This window comes from Rhopilema esculentum, chromosome 6, assembly GCF_057945365.1.
Source record: "Rhopilema esculentum isolate cy_ngs chromosome 6, ASM5794536v1, whole genome shotgun sequence".
NCBI lineage: Eukaryota > Metazoa > Cnidaria > Scyphozoa > Rhizostomeae > Rhizostomatidae > Rhopilema > Rhopilema esculentum.
The window spans coordinates 13,589,611-13,614,030 of NC_142820.1; the positions used below are offsets into that span (position 1 = coordinate 13,589,611).

The 24,420-nt window shown below is 36.5% G+C and overlaps 2 protein-coding genes across 4 annotated transcripts; one reads left to right on the forward strand and one right to left on the reverse strand.

Annotated features, from left to right (window-relative positions):
* Positions 1-1,414: 1,414 nt before the first annotated feature.
* Positions 1,415-7,485, reverse strand: LOC135686576 (ferredoxin-fold anticodon-binding domain-containing protein 1). The gene is made up of 4 exons (XM_065202840.2): positions 6,915-7,485; positions 5,206-5,362; positions 3,640-4,615; positions 1,415-3,026 (listed from the first exon to the last, which is right to left on the reverse strand). The coding sequence occupies exons 1-4, from the start codon at positions 7,483-7,485 to the stop codon at positions 2,721-2,723; spliced, it is 2,010 nt and encodes a 669-aa protein (XP_065058912.2). The 3' UTR covers positions 1,415-2,720.
* A 124-nt stretch (positions 7,486-7,609) lies between these two features.
* Positions 7,610-24,161, forward strand: LOC135686582 (kelch-like protein 12). 3 transcript variants are annotated; one of them, XR_016143834.1, is made up of 6 exons: positions 7,610-7,718; positions 11,125-11,464; positions 11,966-12,566; positions 13,023-13,172; positions 13,308-16,354; positions 17,065-17,219. XR_016143834.1 is itself a non-coding variant. In XM_065202851.2 (6 exons), exons 2-6 carry the CDS (start codon positions 17,215-17,217, stop codon positions 22,745-22,747), a joined length of 1,551 nt encoding a protein of 516 aa, XP_065058923.2. In that variant the 5' UTR covers positions 13,694-16,354; positions 17,065-17,214; the 3' UTR covers positions 22,748-24,161. The 3 variants fall into 3 exon arrangements, 2 of the variants coding, with proteins under 2 accessions (XP_065058923.2, XP_065058924.2); XM_065202851.2 differs by lacking the exons at positions 7,610-7,718; positions 11,125-11,464; positions 11,966-12,566; positions 13,023-13,172 and adding exons at positions 19,404-19,743; positions 20,712-21,312; positions 22,035-22,184; positions 22,320-24,161 and having other exon boundaries at positions 13,694-16,354; positions 17,065-17,246; XM_065202852.2 differs by lacking the exons at positions 7,610-7,718; positions 11,125-11,464; positions 11,966-12,566; positions 13,023-13,172; positions 17,065-17,219 and adding exons at positions 19,404-19,743; positions 20,712-21,312; positions 22,035-22,184; positions 22,320-24,160 and having other exon boundaries at positions 13,694-16,354.
* Positions 24,162-24,420: the final 259 nt, after the last annotated feature.

Genomic DNA, 24,420 nt, shown 5'->3' on the forward strand with positions numbered 1-24,420 from the left:
TTTATCGAATTAAGTGTGCATTGACCAAGGGCAATGCAGTGGTGGCGCCAGGGGAGGGCTAAGGGGGGCTACAGCCCCTCCGTCGGAAGCATCTAGCCCCCCCCCCCCATCTGAGGAAATTTTAGGTTATTGTCGGAGCAAATTTGACATAATAACGTACGAAAACTGCTTATTTTAGTCATTTTAGCCCCCTGTCGGAAGCTCCAGCCCCTCTGTCGGAAGATTTCCGCCACCTCTGGGGCAATTTCAATAGTCTCTGTGATATTTATGAAAAAATCATTAAGGATCTCAGCTGTTTCACTGTCATTCGTAATAAACTTTTCATTTTCGATAAGCGTAATACTTGTAGAGGTTTGTACCTTGTCAGTAAAAAGTGGCTTTACAGTTGTCCAGAACTTTTTATTGTCAGTGGCAGAGTTTATATCAAGGCTACCATAGTATGATGTTTTTGCTTGTCGCAGAATTTTCACACCCCTGTTTCTTTGCTTTAAACAAGCGGTCCAGTTTTCAAAGCATAATGCCTCTTTAACCTGTTATGGAACTGTGTACGGAGCATAATTTCCGTTCTTAAAGTGTTCGTCATGAAAGGAGCACCGGGGGTGCATCATTTACGCGTAAATATTTTTGTTTCAGAGGTGCATGGTTATTTAGAACTTCTTCGACAACAGAAATACAGTTTTAATATACTGTAAAATTTTCAGTATGCTTCGCTGTTCTTAGCTAGATTGCTTCTAAGGTCACTCGGAAACTTTATAGGATAAAATTTACTGTAGTCTCGGTATGTCACAATCCTTGGACCTCTTTTAAAAAAATTACTCTTAAACACTGTTAATATCATCAAATTAAAATCAGACAATCCCACCTCTTTGCTGTAGTATTTGCTGTGAAGCCAGAGGTTTAATTCATTAGAAACATATCAACCGAGAGGGACTGTCAGCAGATTTATAACAAGTGGGACTTTTCATCAAATTTTTTAACCCATAGATATCCATGAAATTGCTTATTTCGCGATTTATCTCTTCCGAATTTAAATATCCAACAATGACAAAGTTTTGGTATCGAAGAGTAAGTTGGTCAAGCACTTTGTTCATCTCTGCAAAGAAAAAATTTTCATATCGAGAAGGGGGATGGTAGGTAATGATCAATGCCCATTTTTTCTTGCCCACATTAATTTCCGTTAATACACATTCAATTGAATGTCCACCTGTTTGATTTCATTTGCTGGAATTTTATCTCTGATAGATACAAGAATCCGGCCACCGTTTGCATTTCTATCTTAATGGAAAGGTCCTTTGAAACCATCAATTAAAAATCGACTACACTCAATTTTTCATAAGAAACTGGCTATAAGAAACGAGTACTGGATAGTCAGAAAAAATTAAGAAACTTCAGTACTCGAACTAAAAAAATTAAGAAACTATTAAATCGTGATAAAACTGAGAACAACGAAACTTCGTAAAATCCAGAACATGATTGCACTGTTGGCTTAGAACCTAAGACACAAGGAAAAAACATACTTTCCAGATCTAAATACAGCATTAGAACTTAAGCGAATCTCTTGACGTGATAAAAAGGCCGCGAACATTTCATAGCATTATTCATGACATCATAATAAAGAAATTCTTCAGAAACAATGAGTATTGAAATTTCAAGAACATTAAGAAACTGGAGTACTCAACATCGACCTTTGTTTCTTATAAAAAATGAGTGTAGTTGGAAAGGATTCTTCTAATTTGGTTTAAAAGCGTTCAGGATATCAAAATTTTTGCAATCAGAATTTTGAGATTTTATTTCGGATTGATATCATATTCAGATGAGCTAAAATTAGGCATCTTTTATTCTTGTTCCTAAAAGTTGATAGTCTGGCAAGGGGGTTAATATCTTCGGTATCAGAAATAGCAATTTCATGTGGATTTCGATTTTCTAAAGTAGGGTAAATTTGCTTAGCTGTGTGTTTATTAAATTTAGCTGTGAGTCCAATCATCACACCACTGAGCCTTGAGAGGTCATTGGCAAGAAGGACTGTGCCCGTTTTAGTCAGGTGCAAAGCACTTCCATTCAGGTGCTTAGTTGTATCGATGTTTTGGTGCTCGATGAAATCTAAATCTTTTGCTCCGCACAGAGTTTTCATTTCTTTGTTTACAGATTTTGCTTTCGCATTTAACGTTGAATTGTCACCTCGAGATATGATAGTTGATACAACAACTTCACTTTCTCCGTTTCTTAAATCGACTGCCAGATCATTGACAATTTCTTTAGAGATATCTTTGCATTCTTGGCAGTTTTTGAATTATTTTGACAAACAATAATATTTTAACAATTTTCAACAATATGCAGAAAAATATCATAGCTTCGTATTGATATCTATCTCTATACTTTCCTTTTGGTCCTGACACCAGATGAGGATATCATGGAATGGGACTTATTTCAAGTGGAGGAGTGGGGCCTATTAAATAAAGCGCGGGCTAAATAGAGTGATCAAATAGAGATCCTACGTTTCTGGCAAAATTGTTACAGCTTCTTGAAGGTGTCACTAATACTACATTATTCTTTGAGGTAGTCAACGAACTAGGTGTCGTTTACAACAAAGTAGACCAATGAGCATTCAGTAGTCTTGTTCAATTGAATGCTTGGGGGTCACTTGGTCTGCATCCTCAATGGTTTCCTTCAAGGCGAGGGAGATCCGGCAGTGACGAGTCCCTTTTCCAAAGCAAATGACCTCATCTGAGGTCAAATTTCAAGTCAATCAACAGCAACCTCAGTTTGTTCTGCAGTTCGACAGTTTCTTTATGAGAAAGCGGTCCATCACAACGACTATATATAATTCTATAGCAAAAGCTAAGTAAGTCACTCTCCTCATGACACAACACTCTCAGCAATCGGACACTGTGAACCATACCCAGGCAACATCGACGTAGAGCAGCCCTGAGAACACTCTCGCTTTCACCTCCTCTGACCCAGAAGCATATATCATGACGGTAACAAAGCGGGTACAGGACTTTGACTGGCGTTTGCGATCCATTTACCTATGTAAAAAATATTGGGAATCTTATAATCGTTAGGCTTTGCTGAAAGAAAACGCGGTAGTTTACGAAGGTTAGGTAATGGATGTAGCTTGGCGGTAATATCTCAAGCAAAACATTCTTGGTCATCGGGAGGGAGGCACCTCGCCGTGTCGGAAGAAGGAAAGAATGAGGAGTTCGACTGGTACCTTGACATAACCTACGACTGGCTTAGTGATCGCCGATTGTTGGTAATGTCCTATGAAAAAGGTCAATCTGCAGAGCCACGTATATCAGCACTTATAGCCATTATTTGAAATCTTTTAACTGAACATTCCACAGAAAGCAAATCCTTGCTAAACATTTGCAGAAGAAAGCGCCCCAATAGATTTAACAAGCAATATTAGATGTTTCTCAAGGCTCTTCTCTATCTCCTTTAATTCATTGTCTAAGTTTATTGACTTTAGAATTCTACCGTTTACAAAGCTTGCACAATGCTAGAAGCAAACTAAAGTGGCACTTGAAAGTTATGTCTATTTGAAAAAACCTATGAATGCTTAAAAATCTACACAGTCTACACAGGGCCAAAACTCGCAGAAGATACAACTCTTGCGTTCCAATAAAAGCAATATCTTACCATGCAATACGTCAGGCTTTGTAAGAAAACTTTGTCTTTCAACCAAAGTAATCTTATGTCCTTTATCTTCAGCAATGCCATACAAAGAAGATCTGGTCTTATAATGGTAAGGAATGTAGGATATTTCTTTTCTTTCGCAATAGTAGAACCATGTATTTCTCTTTTCATTTTCAAAATGCCTATGCTTACAACAGGCATATTATTTATTTTAATATTGTATATAGGTGATTCAGTTGCAAAACAAGCGGAGAACGAAAAGGTTTGCATGCTCTCTAAACAGAAATAATCTTTTTCTCTATCACTCATGTTGTATTCTTCCAATGAAACCTTGTAATACTTCAGATATGAATCACAATTTGTTTTTTGTTCCTTAGATATTGTTAACTCTGGTCTGAATGACAACCAGGCTTCCATGTCCATGTCCTCAAGAAAATACGGGATTTTATTCAAATCAAATTTATCTGCATTGACCATCTGCTTGTGAAAAGGATTGCTTGTCAAGATGGGACCTGAAGATTCACTCAAAGACCATAAAATATCATGGTTACCAAAAACATTTTCCAATGCAACATAAACTTTAGTTGCAACTTCTGACAATGAATTGTATTTCAAGCATGAATCCACAATCACAATTTCTGGTGTAACAGGGTACGACTCTGGAGAAATTGTTGTGGTTGAGTCAATAAACAAGGACCCAAATGAGATCAGAGAGGTATTCTGGCATTGATCGTTCAAAAAACTGAGCAAGTCAGGATTAGCACTGCTTTTAACATAAATGTTAAAATCACTGTTTATACTGCTAAGACTTGTTCCATTTGAGTGACAGCTACCATACAAGTTGTCAAAAACACATAGCACATTTGACAAAGAATTCAGCAGTGGATGCCACGACATTTTGAAAGGATTCCATTTCGTCAGTTCATTCAACAGGAAATCATCAGCTTCTAATATAAGTTCTTCTCCAACTCTGAAGTTGCTAAAAATTAGAAAATTTCAGCAACTAAGTTTTATTCAAAGGCAATGTGATATAAAAGGAAAATATTGTGCAGCATAACAGAACTGTAAGTTTGCTTAACTTGGTGGTTTGATTTGTAATCAACTAGATAAACAAGGATATCTGTAATATCACCCAAAATATAAATGTCAAGCAGCATTGAAAAATATTGAGCTCTTGATTGATCTGCAAGTGCAGGTGTAGTCAGTAGAGAATTCTTGCATTAAGTATCATCATATGTTTTTAAGGTAAATGAAAAGTGCCCTTACTAATTATACAGTTTTTATCATCATTATGTAACCAAAACGTAACCAAGAAATTCATTAAATTGTTATATCAAAAATTAAAATCAATGATTGACCTTCTTAGGAAAAAGGCTACACTAGATGATACTCAATACCAAGTTACATCTTGGTTCCACAGTCATAAAGCAACAATGATCCTAAGACATCTTTCTCAAAAAGTTGTTATTGTTGTTCATATTATCTTTTTTTTTAACACAAATATATGTTTACAGAATATAGTACCAACTTGATTTTAATTGTATGGATCGGATACGAGTTAAAACTTACAGAAAATTTGGTAAAACAATTCTTTTCTCCTTTTTGAAGACATATGTAAATGATTCCTTTTCTATAAAGCCTTTGTGAAGATTCCCTCTATAGCCAGCTGGCTCATAGCCTAGGGGTGCTATTGACTCAAAGGGTATCACATTGCACAATACAAAACCTGAAAAGAATTAAAGAGAAGGTCCAGTAAAGTTTATCACAAAAGCTTAGCCTTAAGCAGCTAGTGGCTTATTTGATCTTGATTGGATCTCCTATAGTCTCTGTCTTGGTTCTCTAGTGACTTCACCGGTTGGCCAAATTAGTTTCTTGCATTGTGATAAAATTTGATTAACTAAGGCAATTACATTCTTCTTATGCCCATGCCATAATGGATCAATTTTTGATGTTAGTCTACTCTTTGGGGTTTTGGATGTTCTTGATTCCTTGTTGTAGCTCTATTGAATAACTTTGAGTTTTGGAATGGTACTTGCCTTTACCAATATTAAGATCGGACTAAAAAGAAATATGTGCACTGACATCATTAACCTTTGGACTTTATTTCAAATTCCTTCAGGTGTTATTTGCCATAAGGAAATGACTGGCAGATTTCTATAATAAGAAAAAATGGTTACATTCAAGAGATTCATTAAGCCTGTTTTCCATACAATCATAAGGATTGCCAAAGAAGCAATGATTGCACAAATTTTTTACTGTTGTGTTGTAATGGAAACTGTCCATGTTTCTTTTTGATGGAAGCACACTCAGAGAATAATGGAGTTCATATGTTGATAAGTACCAATGCCAGAAATCAAGGCCTCCATTTCAATGAATCCCTTTTAAAAATCTTTCTCTTGAAATCAATGAGGAATTCAACTTATTCAAGACGGTTCTTGCAGCATCTGAAAACTTTGATATAATGGAAGAAATGAAAAAGATTGCACAATTGGTACAGCCAATTTTACAAACATTAGGTGCCTAACTGGATCAGAAATCTACAAAATTTGAACAATTTTAAGATTTCAACAGAAACAAATATTCTTGGTCATGGACTGGAAGCTCTATGTTCAAGTATTGTAATGCACCCAAATGAATCATTTTTGGTGAAAACTGTGTCATCAAGAAATTAGCTTTGCTGTAAATTGGTGGTCATTTGAATTTATGCTACCAGGGATCTTTGTGATTACATGAAAACAAGGCTTGAAAAAGAAATTACCCACACAGTATGAACACAATACATTTTTACTGAGGAGATGACTCTTGTTCTAGAAAAACCCTGACCACTGGGTCAGTGGAGGAAACTCAGGCTTTCATTTAGGGGGAGGGGGCTAAGGCCCAGAAGTTTGTGATAAGATAACATCTTGGTTGGGCACTTTGTTAATCATCTGAAGAAAGCCAGAATTTTTTGACAAGGGTGCTGATTCAGAGGGCTGGAGCCAACCCTTTCCCCCCATACCCCCATAATTGCACTTGGTCTGCAACCAGGATCCAGGCAGGAAAACTTGCAGCTTCCCTTTAGATGGACAGAAACATCCAGGATCCTTAGCACTCACACTTAACCTGCCATGTCAACCGTGGCATAAATACAAATACTTTAGTCATGTATATGGGAGCTCAAACAATGTTGATTTGCTTGTAGGTAGGTAAGAGTAGCCAAAATCACACAGGTTTTCCAACTTAGACCAGGATGGGTCAGACTTCTTGGGAACTCTCTGCAAGCAAAGATATAAACATACCAGCTTCAGATGCCTGAGATGCCACTTGCCATGAATTACCATAACCATTTCTTGAAGCGTCAGTGGGGATACCTCCTTGTCCTTTACAAAGTGTGACAAAAACAAGACCAGTTTCATCAACAAACTCTATTACACTAGAAAAGAAATCTTTTAGAAGACTTTTACATCCCTTTATATTTGATTTTCCGCCTACATGTGGAAAATTAAAAATGACTCGAGAGAAAACAAGCCCCTCTGTCCCGTCTGCTGCCCTTTGAAATGTAGCATGCAAGTTTTTAGCATCAACTTTGTGAAGAACACGAACATCCCCTATCTCTTCTAAAGCCTTAATATTTTCGCGTGAATTTTCATGCTGTGCTAGAGTCTCCACAGGGTCATATGATGTCGCAAAATATTCGATTTTATTATCTCCTTTCCTGCAACGCTCGTCATTGTCTTTCGATTCCTGACTAGCAACCAATGAATCAAAATTGCATTGCCAATACTTCTTTAAGAACAATTCTCTGTCTTTTACTAATGCAAGTGAAAAGGAAAAGTTTCCATCACCTAGAATTAGTATATATCTGGTCATCTTACAACCATTTTTTCTGAAATGCAGTAGTAACAATCCACATGAAATGCGAAGTGGTTAGAAGCCTTATTGGAATAGCCTCTCTTTCCACTGTTCAGTTCTTCGCAATGAGGTACTTCGTCAATCATTGTTTTTGTTTTTGTTTTTGTTTTTCGTGTTTTCGTATGGGACAGAAATTGTCGTGTCGTTAGGTGCGGCTACTGGTTACTACTCACTGGACAGAAAGTTATAAGGTTGGTTAAACAGCCATTCCCTATTTGTCTTGCAGACGCAATTGCAATGATGTGTTCAAAATTCTGGGATTTTTTTCCGGTAAAAAAACTGTCCTTGTTCGAGTGCAAAGCTTGCCCCAATCCACGTTGAAGACTAGGGTGAAACAACAATAAACACACGTAAATTAACTGTGGCTTATCTCCACAATAATGAATAAATACCCACTGTGTTTGTTGAAGTTGTAGGTACAGATCTGCGATCTGCTAAATTTGATGAAGAAATTTTGAACTTTGTCCTAAGAACTGCGAGTGTGTTAATAAAGAAAAGGTCACAATATCTTGCTGCTCGACGGACTCCGATGGTGTTCTTGCGGCGAAAAGTCGTACCAGGTCACAGAATACGATCTGTGACCATGTGCTTCCCCCAGAGTCGGTTTTCATCACCAATGGTTAATAATTCACCAAAACGTTGTTTTTTTCAGTACGTTTTATTTGACTTGCGACCCCGGAACGCTTGAATTCCCTGTTGTTGTCAGGGTCACCAAGATGTTTTGGAGGCCCTGGGGCCAAAGTAAAAGACGAGGCCCCTTGCGAGCGAAGCAAACAGAAAATTTTTGCGACCACGCCATTTAGAATAGCTTAAATTCATTAATTCATTAAAAAATGTTTTACTTTTTTAAATGTAATTTTGTTACTTTAAATTAACAGAATTTAAATTTTGACACGGAATTCATTACTCTATAAGGCGTACACGCTCCCCTAGACCGCAAGGCCCTGGGGCAATTTGATCCCTTGCCCCTATTCTTTGTAATAGGCCGCGTGCAGCATTTCGCACGTCTTGATTACTTTGAGCGCACGATGTGGACCGCTTTTTATCGTTCGTTTCTCATTCCTGTTGTCAAGAATTATAAGGTGCAGCTTTCAAGGAGACTTTTTGTGTAATAAACTAACCAGAAACCAAGAAAATTGACGGATAAATTGTTCTTGTTCTTCTTTTAAGATATTAAATTTAACTAGTAAACAAATTCTCTTGGAAGTAATTATAGAATCATTTTGTAATCATTTAAAGATATCTGGATTGGGAAAAAATTCAATTACCGTAGACCCTACCATCTATCGCGAGAAATTACAATGAAGCATCACTGGCTTCAGTACCATCGTTAACGTAGCGGTTATCATAGCGGATTACCATTTGATCGTTGTTCCTTTCGTGATAATATGAAATTCATCGAGCAATTGAATGAGAAGGAATGGGTAGAGAGATGACATAAAGGTCGAAATGAACACGAAAGTTTTTACAGCTCTGTATCTTAAAAATGGTTCAAAAATAGTTTAAATAATTGAAAAACAGTCAGCCTCAATTTCTTTTTTGTCATAGCTTTCTTCAGTGTCCTCCTCTTTCTCTAGCTTAGGTTCTTTTCGATATACAGTTGCTATTGTCAAGCTTTCGCTTTCTGCTCTTCGAAAGATAGAGCTCTGTTGCCCTTTTCAATATATAATTCATCTTTCTCGTTCAGCCCATATATCATCATTGATTGCAATACGAAGGCGCCAGGGGCGTCGAGACCGAGGAGGGGGGGTTGTCACACCCCCTAATAGTATCTCAATGGGAAATTTGAGGTAGAATCCGCTCGATGGAAGAAATGCTTTAGGTATTTCAGAGACCTTCATGTCATAAAATCTATAAAAGATCAAGCAAAGGTAGTCGCTCTGTTGGTTAAATAAGATATTCCTTGATATGAATGAAGGTAAACAAACTAATGATTTGAAGATTTGAAGATTTTTTGTTGGCACTATATCTAAAAATCCAGGCCTTCTTTAGGTAAAATTGTGTCTTGCGTCCATTTCCCCTGAAGTTGCAATTCACTATGAGCTCCAGGTTTTTGTAACATTCAAAAGGCATGCTAAGATGAAAAGAGGGATCCAAATTAACAACCAGTGCTGCTTGTCACCTAGCTTTAAATGTAACTGACAACATGGTATTTTTCAAGACCACGGCGAAGTTGTACCAGTTGTTTTTATCTGCTGCTCAATTTGTTTGCAAAAAAAGAATTTTCAAAAGGATTAGGAGGATTGCTTTAGTGAAATGTGCTTAAAAGAGTGTATTTTCCAGGGAACTGAAAGCATCAAAATTTGAAAATTCTCTGATCCTTCGGCGGCAACCATGGTGCCACTCTGGGTAGTAACGTCCCGATATACAGATTTGACAAAACTATTACCACGTTTGTCGATTCATGGTTAATTTAGACAATTTTCTAAGAACATGGGCGTCAAAATTGGTCAAAAGTTAAGAACAAATTAAGAACAAGATGAGGCTGAGCTACTGCAAAATGCAATTTTAAACAACTTTTTATCTCATAAACGAGGATTTTTAGCAATGTTTTGGTGCTTTTTTGATGAATATTCACACTTGTTGGTAAATGAAGGTTGTCTCACTCACTTTGTTGGCAAATGAGGCCTAAACACCTTCCTAGAGCGAAGAAGCTAGCAATCGTACTGCTTACACCCTCTTAACTTAAGAACAAATTAAGAACAATCCAGCCTCAGACTTTTGAAAAGATTAAGAACAGTCAGCCTGAACCTAAATCTACTGGTTCTTATAAAAAAGAGTGTAGTTTGTTTATTGGTTTTTATTCAAGTATGTGCAAACTTGACACATTTAAGCCACCTTTAATCTGTACCAACCTTCTCTTCAAGTCACTTAATTGAAGCATAAGAGGCAAACCAATTATTTGTGAGCAGTCCGGGGATATCTGCATATTTTGCCATGGTGTACTTTTGTTTCACCTTTCTCCCAAATTATTGAGTTTCTTTTTTATAACCAAAAATCAACAGGAGACATGAAACAAACAAACCTTCATCGTATTACGTACTAGGTTGACCGGCAAGTAGAAGCGCGTTTACTATTACAGGAAACAACAGGAAACAACAAGAAACTAATTCAAACGAGGAGAAACGATAAGGAAACAACATGAAACGATTTGTCACTTAGCAGAAACGACATATCTCCAAAACGAGGCAAGCTTATCTATCCACGTGGGCACGGTGTTCTTCCTTGCAGTGGCCTACGTGTTTGGTCATGTCGTTCTCCAAAGCGATCGCTGTTGTCTCAGATCAAGTTACGCAAAACTCCGTGATATTGTTTTTTATTCAAAAACAACAGAAAATTAAATAACGAACTCTAATATTCGAGAAAAACAACCTGCATAGGCTGAAAATCCACTGCTTGAACAATGTTTGAATGTTTGGGGAAGGGGCCTATCTCAAATAATCTTCAATAGTACTTTTATTCATCTTCATCTTCAAGTATCATTTATTATGGTTGTTAGTTCACTTGACGGGCATCTAGTAAACTTTGGCAGTCATTTTGGTACTTGGAGATTTTGTCTGGTTATCAAATTTGTTTGATATTAATCTTTTAACACAGGATCCTGTTTATAATGGATGGAAATCATCAAAAGTACACCAGGTCGATATCCGGCTTTTCTGCAACAGATGAAGTAATAGATGATGCCTTGCCAGGGATTATTCAGTCTGGTTTGGAAGAGTGCTGGAAGGACGAACTCTTTTTTGACGTGGAAATTATAACTTGTGATGGGTCAGTGAAGTCCCACAAAATTGTACTAGCAAGCATCAGTCCCTTCTTCAGGGCCGCCTTTTCACCTCTGCACCAGCTTAGCAATGAAGTGGGCAGTAACAAAATTGACCTCCAAATTTTTTCGACTCTGACTGTGAAGAAGATACTGCAATATGTTTATACAAAAAAGGTATTATTTGTCTTTTCAATGTAGTAAGGGGTTGCTAGTTAAAGTCCTGTTTCCATATAATCGTATGGAGCTGAAATGCTACCTGCACCTGCCTGCCTGTTATATTGAAACCAGGTTTACGAGAGAACATACTCCATTTGAATTGGTTAGTTAAAATTTGAGTATCGACTCCAGATTATATATCTTTTGTTCAAATATTTCTACAAAGTATGAAAACATAATAACAGCCATGAAGAAGGACGAATTTTTACCTTTTTGTGTTTGCTTTAATCAACTCTAAATTTATCTGTCATGGGATTAATTAGTATTGGTGAATCTGTGAAGTTCGATAGTGTTTATTGTGATAGTAGATTTATGAAAGTTGGCTGAAGAAGAAGTTAAATTTCAATGCCGTTTTTCTGGTATTTTGAGTCCTTCTTGACCCCAATTTTAATTTTTTTATATCCTACCACTTTTATCTACAGCTTTTTTGTGATTTTTGCAATTTCATCTTTTGTGCAGATTGAGTTGGAAGGTTCAGAAATAGAAGATCTTGTCATTGCTGCTAACTTCCTCCAGATGCCATCTCTTGAGACAATATGTTCAGAATTTATCTTTGAAAATTTTGACAAGTTAAATATTATTGAAATGTATGACTTTGCATCTAGCAGAAGTTTGATAATTTTAGACTGCACGTGTCAAGCATATATAGCTGGGAGTTTCAGCCAGTTATCAAATTCTGGCCTGATTCTTCAGCTGTCAGTTGATCAATTTGAGAATATTTTGAAACGAGATGACCTTCTTGTCAAAGATGTAAAAGACTTTATTTATCCACCATCCATCCAAGAAAAGATGATTTGCAGAACGATTTTGAGGTATGTACAGGCCATGAAATATGATGCAGCAAAAGTATCAGCCGTGAATAATCTTTTGCAATGTGTGCGATTTCACCTTATCTTCAAGTATGAGCTTAATTCGTTAATGGAAGAGGTAGATGCCATTTCAGATGTTCAGTTGATATTGTCATGCAGGCTGGCTGTTTCCAAGGCCCTTGATGTTAACCAAGTCAAAACGTTTGATGAAATAGAAGCCATGGGAGGTAAATTGCCACGACAGATTGCATGTAAGTATTCTGAGAAGCTATTTCACCATTTATTTGTCATTGGTGTAGCCATTTCTGCTAGCATTTCTATCACATTAGAAACTAGTTTGCCTAATCATTACCAGCAAACGAAGCATAGGCCCCTATGTAAGTTAACCTTTTTTCATAGATTGTTTTTATCAATCATGCTGCCGACCTTGACCTTGTAGCATGCAAAAACTACCTGATGTGCCATAAGCGAAAGCTTTTTATAGTTTATGAAAATTAAGATGATTTCATCATAAAGATCTCGAGTCAAGAACTGGTACGTTTATGCATTATCCACTTTGCTTATAGTCGATGCAACTACTCCATGATTTGAAGAAAATGCCTCAATCTGCTTTGAACTAAGTATCTAACTATTTTGACACGGTGGTCTCAGGTCGTGAATTTCGTCCTTTTACCGGTCTTACATCTTAAGTCACTATTTAACTTCAGGGACTCGTCCATACAAGACGAAGAAGATCGCACATGGTTATGTTGGAGATATCAGAGAAAAGTTTTGCGACAGCAAGGAAGGAATTCCTTATTACATCAAGGGTATGAAGATTTGGATACGGAGATGGGATGGTCGACCGGTTTATGGTGGTATGTATCAGCTTGTTCGTTGCATTGTCTTTACCTGTAAATTGTCTTTACCTGTAAATTGTTAAGTGTAAGTTTATTTTAAGATATTTCAGGGATTTGGTTTCACACGTTCATGGTTATCTCCATTTTCTTCAGCCCTGGAGGTTCTTTACAGCGATGGGAGCAAAGTTTTTCACGGGGAGCGCTCTAATCACGAAGTATACGAGTTCATCTTGGACCCAGACGAGTTCATTGTCGAAATCGTTGCTTACTCAGGCTACATGATTGACAATCTATTGTTTATTACTAACACTGGGAAAGAGTACGGACCTTATGGCGGCGATGGTGGTGGGAGAAGGGTGTTGAAAGCCCCCTCGAAATCAGGGTATTTGTCGTATATCAGTGGTAATGAAGCATTTAAACAAGGGTCTCTTGGACTTGTGGAACTGGCTTTTCATTGGATGTATTACGTGAAGTCAGGTCAGGTAGAGCTAGGATATGACACAGAATCTAGCAGTGAAGATTCCTCTTTCTGAAATCTTAAAGCGTTAGCACGTACGTTTTCCGCATGTCTAAAGGGAACGCTTAAATGATATGGCATAAGCTTTTGGGTACGACGTTTCCAGACATGCCATCGAGGAAGCCTCTTCTTGCCCTTCTAATTGCTCGGATAAAAAAAGAAAAGGAAGCACCAACTCCGCCAATCTCGCTCGTATATTTGGCCTAAGAATACTTTGCGAGCCGTTGGCAGAGACTATGCAATCTATGTCAACGACTTTCTTTCGATGTCCAACTCCTGTAAACGCTTAGGCCCCGTTTACACGATGTCGGTACCATGCCAGCATGATTTGATACTGGCGTGGGTAAATCTTTTTAGCCTCATAGCAAAAGCGGCATGAAATGATGTCGGTACCATGTCGGTACGACCCGTTTTCACGATGTTGTTCCATACCGGCATGAACCCGTATCGGTATTTTTTAATCCGGCCGGATAAGCACCATTTCATCATCATCATCAGGTACTATCTTCTATCAGAAGGTTGGCTACCATGACCCTCCAACTATCCCAAAATCTGAGTTTTGATTTGTTGTCATGGTCATAGATAAAAAACCATTTCATGCCGGTGTAATATGCGTTTTGGTACCGATTTCTTTTAAACGGATAGCGTAGAAACAAAAAATGAAATGCCGGGATTTCGACTCTTAACTGGATCGCACTGGCATGCAGGGGCGAAACTTCACTATTTTCATTAGGGGGATATGAAGCCTAGACGCCCGACGAAAGGGCGTGCCATGTTTAATGAAGGGCGTACCATGCATGAACTTAATTTTTAGGGCACGTCGCCTCAAGGGCTGAAATCATCAGGGACCCCGAGAGAGGGTCTTCAGATTCAGGCTGTTTGTTTAAAGTAAAAAAGCATGCCTTTAGTTTTTCTGGTGTTGGCTATAAAAAATTTGTTTCCGAAAAGCAAGCATTTGTAAGGCCTGTCTTTTCTATAAAAGAAAAATAGTCTTCAATTTTTAAATCACCTAGCTATTAAGAGAGCAATTAAAAGCGAGATTGAAGTAGGGTCTCAATTTTATCAAAGTTGAACAACAATACACAGCTTGGAAATTTCAGAATTAAGAAACAGCTGACTACAATGTTTGAACAAAAAAGAGCTTCAGTTGCATTTTCTGAGTTTGATTTTCAATTTTCGTGTTTTCGTAATCATGGATATTGTTCAGAAATAGAATAAACTCGAAAGTTTTTTGCAATTCATATCTTAACTACAATTTCTTGATAAATTTTCTATCATTTCCCGCTTGAACTGATTAAAACTTTCTGTTACTTTTTACGGTTATTTGAAATTTTTAGTTAAAAAACTTTGGCGGCTTTACGGTCATTTTCTAGCGAAGGGTGCAATACTTTCGGACCGTAAGTGTAAAACCTTAAGAGAATTTCGGGGCATAACTCCTTATGAATGTATGATAAAAGTTTCATATATTTGTAAAATAACGTATTGATTGATTTTTCTTAACAACGTATTTCGAGATGGTATATCCTTCATGCTTTGATTTATGCTGCTTCTAAAACTGTCAGTGTTCCATTTTGCAAAAAGTAGGGGGGAGGGGTATGCCCTGTGTTCATTTCCTTCTTGCATCAAACACACTTTACTTTCCGTCTATACTTTTGCTGTCTATCAATATTTCAGATTTCATCTCGAGGCGAAGATAAACATGTGCGCGTCGAGCTCGAGACGAAAGCGCTGATCGGTGGACGAAAGAGAGAAATGTATATATGTTGCTGTTGCTTGCCTCGTTTTTGTTTTGTTTTCCCTACTGGGCGGCGATTAAAAAAAGATGGGGGGAAAAGACCATAAATTCAAAAACCAAGCTAGGGCAAAAAGTAGCAATAAAAGTGCGACATAAAGAGAATTTCTAGATTTGCCCGACAGATAAAACTTTAGGTCTCTCGAATCCCATATGTCTTGAATTAGGACCTAAGCTTTCTGCAACTTCTGTGTTCTCGAATCGTCAAGATCGCGACATCAAATGCCGGTAATACCCCTTCGACTTCAAAATGAGTTTTTGTTCTTTGAAAACTGTCTGGCTGAAACTTCATGCTTTAAAAGGCTGTTTGATACAAATGTTTTACAGGGGCAAGTGGCCAGATAGCTCTAATGAGTTTTTTCCACTTGTCCTACAGCTTTAATTTTGTAATAGTTACTATTATAGATAAATATATGTAAATATCTATTTCCTGTTACTTAACTATCTTAAATTTAGCAGTATCTTGATATTTTTCTTTGCTTAATCACGTTTAATGAATTGCTGTGAAATGAAATATTTGAATTTGAATTTGATACTCGCACGTTTCTACCCTTTCCTTTTTCCGTGTCTTTCGAGTGTTTTTTCTTCACAGTCGAGAATATTTTTCTCAAAATTAAATGAAAAGGCTAGATGTTCCAAAATATGAAATATCTTCCGCAGAGTTGTGATGTAGTAAACATTGCGGCTAACCTGAAAGCGAATTTTGAGAAAAATGTGATGGTTGTTGTGGTTGTAGATACCTCATTGGGCTGAACACTATCAGTGGGGCTAAAGGTGGTTTTAGATGGTTCCATGTTTTAGTAAGTACGTTCTACGGAGCAAGTAACGAGAATAAAATTATCCAGAATTAGAATAGCTGATCTCGGAAGCTACCACTCACTGGACAGTAAGGTATAAGTTTGGGTGGATTATTTACTTTGAAAAGCAAAATAGCCATTTATAATGCTATAGATTTAGGAACACACGTATATTAACGGCGGCTAATATTTTGTCCCGACATACGGGGCGTCATCAGAACAAAACATCTTTTTAGGATGGCACACCGCACACCTGACGGAGAGTAGCTGCAAACAGGGACGTTAATCTCAGGGGAGGGGGTACTGGACAGAGCAATAGTAAAACAGGGCAAAACAGAGCTTCAAAGGGCAAAGCAATTGTAAAACAAAGAAAAACGATGCATTTTGCTAGGGCAGGGGGGCCCTACCCCTTCTGCCCCCTTCCTGGTGCAGACATCCTTGCAGCCACGTATCTGCAGGGGGCACAGGGGGACTGTGCCCCCCAAATGAAAATTTTGACAACAAATTGCCCCTCTGGCTACACTTTTTCCAAATTATATTTTGCAAAAGTTGGCATAATTATAATTCCGTGAGCTTGATTTAGTCCAAATATATCTGTTTGTTATATATTTATCTGTTCTCTTGTTTAAAGCCTCCCCCCTCCCCCTCAGGTATGGTTTTTCCTCGAGTTTGCCCACCTTAGTCGACTTCTACAGCTTTGTGGTTGCATCCTTGGTTATGGTGAATATTGTATGTACTCTAGCATGCAAAATATTGGCATACTGTAATACTTATCCCCTTTTTACCTGTACCTGTCTTCTTCAGTTACATCTACATCTACATCTACATCGATACTGAGCAGGACCGAGTATCGGTATAATGCTCAGAGTGCAAGAAATAATGAAATAAAAGTTTAATGGATAAAACGTGCTGGAAGATGCCACTGATCAATGATTAGATTGATTGAACATATACATGTCAAATGTATGTTACCTAAAGCATAAGAGGTAAACCATTTAGTTTGTGGTGGTGCAGCCATTTTGTGGGGGGGGGGGGGTGATGCAATACTTTTGCTCACCTAGTGTATATTGTTAGATTTGTTTTATTTTGTTTTCAGCTACTTTTACTTTTTAGTGGGCACTACTTTAAAAAATTGACTAAAACGTTGTCAATTAGTGTAGATTATCCACTTTAGATATATCATATTATTATTATTATTATTATTATTATTATTACCTTGTAATAGTGAGATTTGTAATTGTAGTTTAAGTTGAATTGAAAATGAAATGTTTCCATACTACATATTTTGTTGCAAAAATAAGCCATGGACAAATCCGGAATTGCATCCTTTTTAACTTTAGTTGTTTTATTTTTTTTCTCAGTTTTTCCTTTTACCTTATGATTTTTATAGTTTTTTCTTGTAAAACCAGGCTAGCCAATTGCAAATTACCTTGTAATAGTGAGATTTGTAATTGTAGTTTAAGTTGCATTGAAAATGAAATGTTTCCATTATTATTATAATAATATATTATTATAGGTGGAAAGTAGCATGCCTCAGAATATTTTCAATTTCACCATAAGGTACCTGAACAATACCCTTGCCACACAGAAAAACCTGAAAAAATGGAACTTGAGCCAGACCTCTGACTGTTCTTTCTGTTTTCTGTCAGAAACCCTCCTTCACGTTGTTGCTGGCTGCAAAACATATCTGGAACAAGGCCGATACACCTGGCGACATAACTCTATCCTAAACTTTCTAGCTAAGTCACTAAAAGCTGTCAATGAATCTACCATCTACGCTGATATACCTGGCTTTCTTTCACTATCAATCATAACTGGAGAAAACCTTCACCTTGATCTTCTCTTGAGGACAACAACAATTACCTCTACATTTTAGAGCTAACTGTTGGCTTCAAATCCAATCTTAACACAAATGCTACAAGAAAACACAGCAATTATGCTCCTCTTTTATCTGGTTTACAGCGGCAGTTCAAATGTGTTACCTTTGTTAATCTTTCTATGAGCTCTCTTGGCATCTTCGGCAATTTCTGCAATGCATTCTTCAAAATGTGTAACTCTCTCTCCATCGATCAGCAACAAAAACGGTATCTCATTTCTAAACTTTCCAACATTGCCATCAGTACTGCGTACTACATATCTTGTTGCAAAAATAAGCCATGGACAAATCCGGAATTACATTCTTTTTAACTTTGGTTGTTTTTTTTCTCAGTTTTTCCTTTTACCTTACGATTGTTATAGTTTTTTCTTGTAAAACCAGGCTAGCCAATTGCAAATTACCTTGTAATAGTGAGATTTGTAATTGTAGTTTAAATTGAATTGAAAATGAAATGTTTCCATTATTATCATTATTATTATTATTATTATTATCAAAATGAAAGGTTTCTATTATTATTATTATAAATTTTTTTCTGAACTGACTAGGCAAATTTTCTTGTGTTAGCTTCTCTAAAATGTTTTCTTGTGATATTATCTAATATGTCCAGGGATCTCTGCAATATTTTGCCATGGTGTACTTTCATTCCATCTATTTATATCTGCCAAGATATTGAGTTTTTAAAAAAAACAAAAGTCAAAAGGAGACATGAAACAAGCAACCCTCATCAGAGCCTCATTTCATGTGACTCCACTGTGAGGCTAACCGGCAAGTAGAAGGTTAACATGTGCCTAGACTTCTATCTACTTTCAATAGAAACTGCTTTTTTTGCGGTACAGAATTTGAAAATGGCTTTTAAAAAAGCAAACATTTTAGGACATACTAAAAGCTTTTTCGTCTGACACTCCTCATGACACTCCGTCTGACACTAATTTATTCTGCTCTTATTCTGACGTTTTATGCTCTGAGGAGTGTCAGACGAAAAAGCTTTTAGTATGTCCTAAAATGTTTGCTTTTTTCAAAGCCATTTAGAAACTACTTTGCAATCAACATATAGCCAATTGTGCTAAGTGTTTAGAAGCTTTTGGTATCGTATAGCATTTGCATAGATTTTTAATAGTACTCTTAAAGTAATTGATCTTGAAGTATGATTTATTATGGTTGTTAGTTCACTTGACAATCTAAACTTTGTCAGTCATCTTCGTGCTTGGAGATTTTGTCTGGTTATCAAATTTGTTTGAAATTTTTTGTAATTATTTTTTTAACACAGGATCCTGTTTATAATGGATAGAAATCATCAAAAGTACACTAGGTCGATATCCGGCTTTTCTGCAACAGATGAAGTAATAGATGATGCCTTGCCAGGGATTATTCAGTCTGGTTTGGAAGAGTGCTGGAAGGACGAACTCTTTTTTGACGTGGAAATTATAACTTGTGATGGGTCAGTGAAGTCCCACAAAATTGTTCTAGCAAGCATCAGTCCCTTCTTCAGGGCTGCCTTTTCACCCCTGCACCAGCTTAGCAATGAAGTGGGCAGTAACAAAATTGACCTCCAAATTTTTTCAACTCTGACTGTGAAGAAGATACTGCAATATGTTTATACAAAGAAGGTATTATTTGTCTTTTCAATGTAGTTAGGGATTGCTATGTCTTGTTTCCATATAATCATATTAAGCTGAAATGCTGTCTGCATCTGCCTGCAATGGATTGCCAGCACAGCACGTCCTGGATCACTGTGTTTCCATAAAATCCTAAGGAGTTGTATAAGTTTAAACAATAAATATTTTTACAATGTAGCAGGGATAAAATGACCATTACATCCCCGTTTTGATTATATTGAAACCAGGTTTACAAGAGAACTTATTTCAATTGAACTGATTGGTACTTAAAGATGTAAAACCAATATTGAATATTTTAACTCTAATTTATGTGATAATAGAATTGTTCAAATTTGTTAAACATGGATTGTTTTACAGCCTGCTTATAGTGCATCCCCTCAGACTCCACAAGCATATTTTTTCATTGAATTCTTGTTACAAAAATATTTTTGACTTAAGAAACACTCTCAACAATACATTTCCTATTTCAAAGACCTAGTTACATCTGTTATAATGTGATATGGACACCCTATGACTGCTTATCAGCCACATTTTAGATAAATAAAAAGTTAGTTAAAATTTGAGTACTGACTCAAGAAACTCTTGTTCAAATATTTCTGCGAAGTATGATAATATAATACTTGCCAGAAGAAGGACAAATTTTTACATTTTAATATTTGCTTAAACCAACTCTCAATTTATCTGTAATGAGATTAATAAGTGTTAGGGAATCTGTGACATTCGATTTGAATTCGTGACTAAAATTAGGTGATTAAAATTAAAATTAGAATTCGATGTGACTAAAATTAGGGACATGGTTATTGTGATAGCAGATATATTAAAGTTGGCTGGGGCGTTCAATTTCAGTGCCATTTTTATAGTATTTGAAGCCCTTCTTGACCCCAATTTTAATTTTTTTATATCCTACCACTTTTATCTACAGCTTTTTTGTGATTTTTGCAATTTCATCTTTTGTTCAGATTGAGTTGGAAGGTTCAGAAATAGAAGATCTTGTCATTGCTGCTAACTTCCTCCAGATGCCATCTCTTGAGACAATATGTTCAGAATTTATCTTTGAAAATTTTGACAAGTTAAACATTATTGAAATGTATGACTTTGCATCTAGCAGAAGTTTGATAATTTTAGACTGCACCTGTCAAGCATATATAGCTGGGAGTTTCAGCCAGTTATCAAATTCTGGCCTGATTCTTCAGCTGTCAGTTGATCAATTTGAGAATATTTTGAAACGAGATGACCTTCTTGTCAAAGATGTAAAAGACTTTATTTATCCACCATCCATCCAAGAAAAGATGATTTGCAGAACGATTTTGAGGTATGTACAGGCCATGAAAAGTGATACAGCAAAAGTAGCAACTGTCAATAATCTCTTTCAATATGTGCGATTTCACCTTATCATGAAGTATGAATTTGATTCGTTGATGGAAGAGGTAGATGCCATTTCAGATGTTCAGTTGGCATTGTCATGCAGGCTCGCTCTTTCCCAGGCTGTTGATGTTAACCATGTCAAAACATATGACGAAATAGAAGCTATGGGAGGTAAATTGCCACGGCAGAGTGCATGTAAGTATTGTGAGAAGGTATTCCATCCAGCTATTTATCTTTAGTGTAGCCATCACTGCCAGCATTTTTATGCATGTCTTTTCAGGTCAAGCAAAGCATAGGCCCCTATTTTAATTAACCTACATAAATTGCTTTTATCAATCACACAATTATTCTCCCAATCATAATATTGAATCATGCTAAGATTTTTTTATGTGACATTAGCACAAAATTTTGGTAGTTTATGAAAATTAAGATGATTTCATCATAAAAATCTTAAGCCAAGATTCGGGTGCTAGTGATAACAATTCTTTTATTGAAATAGAGAGTCATGGAGCTGTCATGGAGATGTTTGTATTTTTGTCTGCAATTAACAATTTTCTGAAGTTAAGACTTTTTGACACGATATTTTTATTGGAACAGCAATTTCAAAAATGTTTTTAAATAATTGATCATCATTAGATCTGTTATTTTTCTGTCAAGATTAGTGTGTTAAATCATCTAATTTTGTTGAATTAGATAGCTAAAGAGGCTTTATTGACTTTTTGGGCCTAACTGGTGCGTCTATGCATAATCCACTTTGTTTATAATAGATCCAACTTAATTAATTTTATTCATGATTTTAACCAAATGCTTGTCGCATAAAAGATCTTGTTATTTCGCACCTATTTCGGCACGGTGGTCGCAGATGGTATATTTGTCCTTTTGTTAGTTTTACATGAAAAGACACTATTAACTTTCAGGGACACATTCTTACAAAACTGAAAGGCTCGCACATGGTTATATCACAAATATCAGAGAAAAGTTTTGCGACAGCAAGGGAGGAATTCCTTATTACATCAAGGGTATGAAGATTTGGATACGGAGATGGGATGGTCGACCTGTTTATGGTGGTATGTATCAGCTTGTTCGTTGCATTGTCTTTACCTGTAAATTGTCTTTACCTGTAAATTGTTAAGTGTAAGTTTATTTTAAGATATTTCAGGGATTTGGTTTCACACGTTCATGGTTATCTCCATTTTCTTCAGCCCTGGAGGTTCTTTACAGCGATGGGAGCAAAGTTTTTCACGGGGAGCGCTCTAATCACGAAGTATACGAGTTCATCTTGGACCCAGACGAGTTCATTGTCGAAATCGTTGCTTACTCAGGCTACATGATTGACAATCTATTGTTTTTTACTAACACTGGGAAAGAGTACGGACCTTATGGCGGCGATGGTGGTGGGAGAAGGGTGTTGAAAGCCCCCTCGAAATCAGGGTATTTGTCGTATATCAGTGGTGATGAAGCATTTACACAAGGGTCTTTGGGACTTGTTGGATTGGCTTTTCATTGGGTGTATTACGTGAAGCCAGGTGAGGTAGAGCCTCAAGGACATGCCATCATTCACTCCTTTCCAAGCACAGAATCTAACATTGATTCAGACTCAGGTAGTGCCTACGAGCTTAACTACGAGTAGCGTTTCTATCGCAAAGATTGCCGGATCTATTTCTAGAGATCGATGCTAAAGATATTGACAATTCTATTTGCAATTCTTTTACAAGTTACAGGTACTCCACTTGTGTTAAAATTGATCTACTTGTTCTAAAACTTGTTCTAAGTTTCATAACGGCAAAATAGTGGTTTCAAAGAAAAGAAATTTGCAAAGTTGGAAGGTACATTTGCAAGGTACTCTTTCCCGGTGATTTATGCATTAACAATTTAAATGTAAAATTTATCTGCTAGTGTTTCAAGGGCTACCTCTACATATAAGATTCCTTTTAAGCCTACTCAAATTGAGATATTACGGTGCATCGATGTCTTTGTAAATTAGATGATACAATTTTCCCTAAAACTGAGCTATTAAGAGAGAAATACTGGAAAATATCAGTCTGGAACCCTTGTGACGTATATAATATATTTAGAACGATTTTTGCTATGATTATTACTAAGCAATTTTAATATATCCTTTCCTATTAAATTCGAATTAATTGTCTAATATTCAATATATTTTGTATATCTGCCTTTTGTATATCTTATATATACCTCGAGCTGGAGCCTTGTTCTCATGGTATCCTTTTGCCAGGGTCTTCATCTGCCTAGTTATATGTAGAAGGTCTCAAGTAACTTGCTTGATAAGACGGAGTAATGTGAAGGCAAACATTGTTCTATTTGAAATGGAGAATATTCACTTCTCCGAATGACAAAATGGAACTTCTTATTAAATAATCTGGAACGATTCCCAAGTAATGGCTGCAAGAAATATTCTGAAATACATTTCGGGGCCCTGGTAAAATGATATTTTCTAAAAGCCAGACAAAAATAAAGAAATAAAGAAATAGTAAAACAGTTAATTAACAGGCAAATGCTTAAACATTCAATGGACATATCCATTGAAAGGTTTATCCGTAGGAACAAAGTATGTATGAATAGTAAAAACTTTTTCATTTTCAATTCCATTAATCTACAATTACAGAACTCTGTAACACATCGGACGTTTGGAACTGGCTAGCCTCGATTATAGAATACGACTAAACCAATAAAAAGGCTTGGTCAGATGTAATTCTATCCGTTATCATTCAATTTAAGGACCTGCAACTATACGTAATAAAAATTGTTGAGGGTTAAAAAAGTAACAAGTTAAGTAAGAATAAACAGTTTTATTTGCAACTAGAGTATAAAAATTCGAAAGCGTTTTTCTTTTAAGTCTAAAAAAAGATAACAGTAAGGTAAAATGTTTAATTTACAACCAAAGAAGAATTTCGAAGCGTTTTTCATTAGTATCTGTAAACACTTTGCGGGCTCAATGGTAGAAAAATGGCTTGTTACAAGTTTTTGTTCGCATTGAAACACAGGAACCATTGTCTATAGTCTTTATTTCGTGCTGACGTCTTTTGAAATAGCTATTCAGATCCTGGGGTAGTCGATTATGCAATGATTTAAACATAGCGATTGCTACCCTGGTGTTTCGTACTTTTCAATACTGTTCATAATGTTATTTTTGCCCTTGGGTTGACAAACCTAGCTGCTCTATCTTGTATAGGATGTAGCTTGTTTACTGTTCTTTGGGGTAAGGAAAGCTGTAAGGGTAGCAGTACAACAATAGTGGTCGTACAGTGGTTTCGCCACGTGGTGGACATATCCACCCCAGTT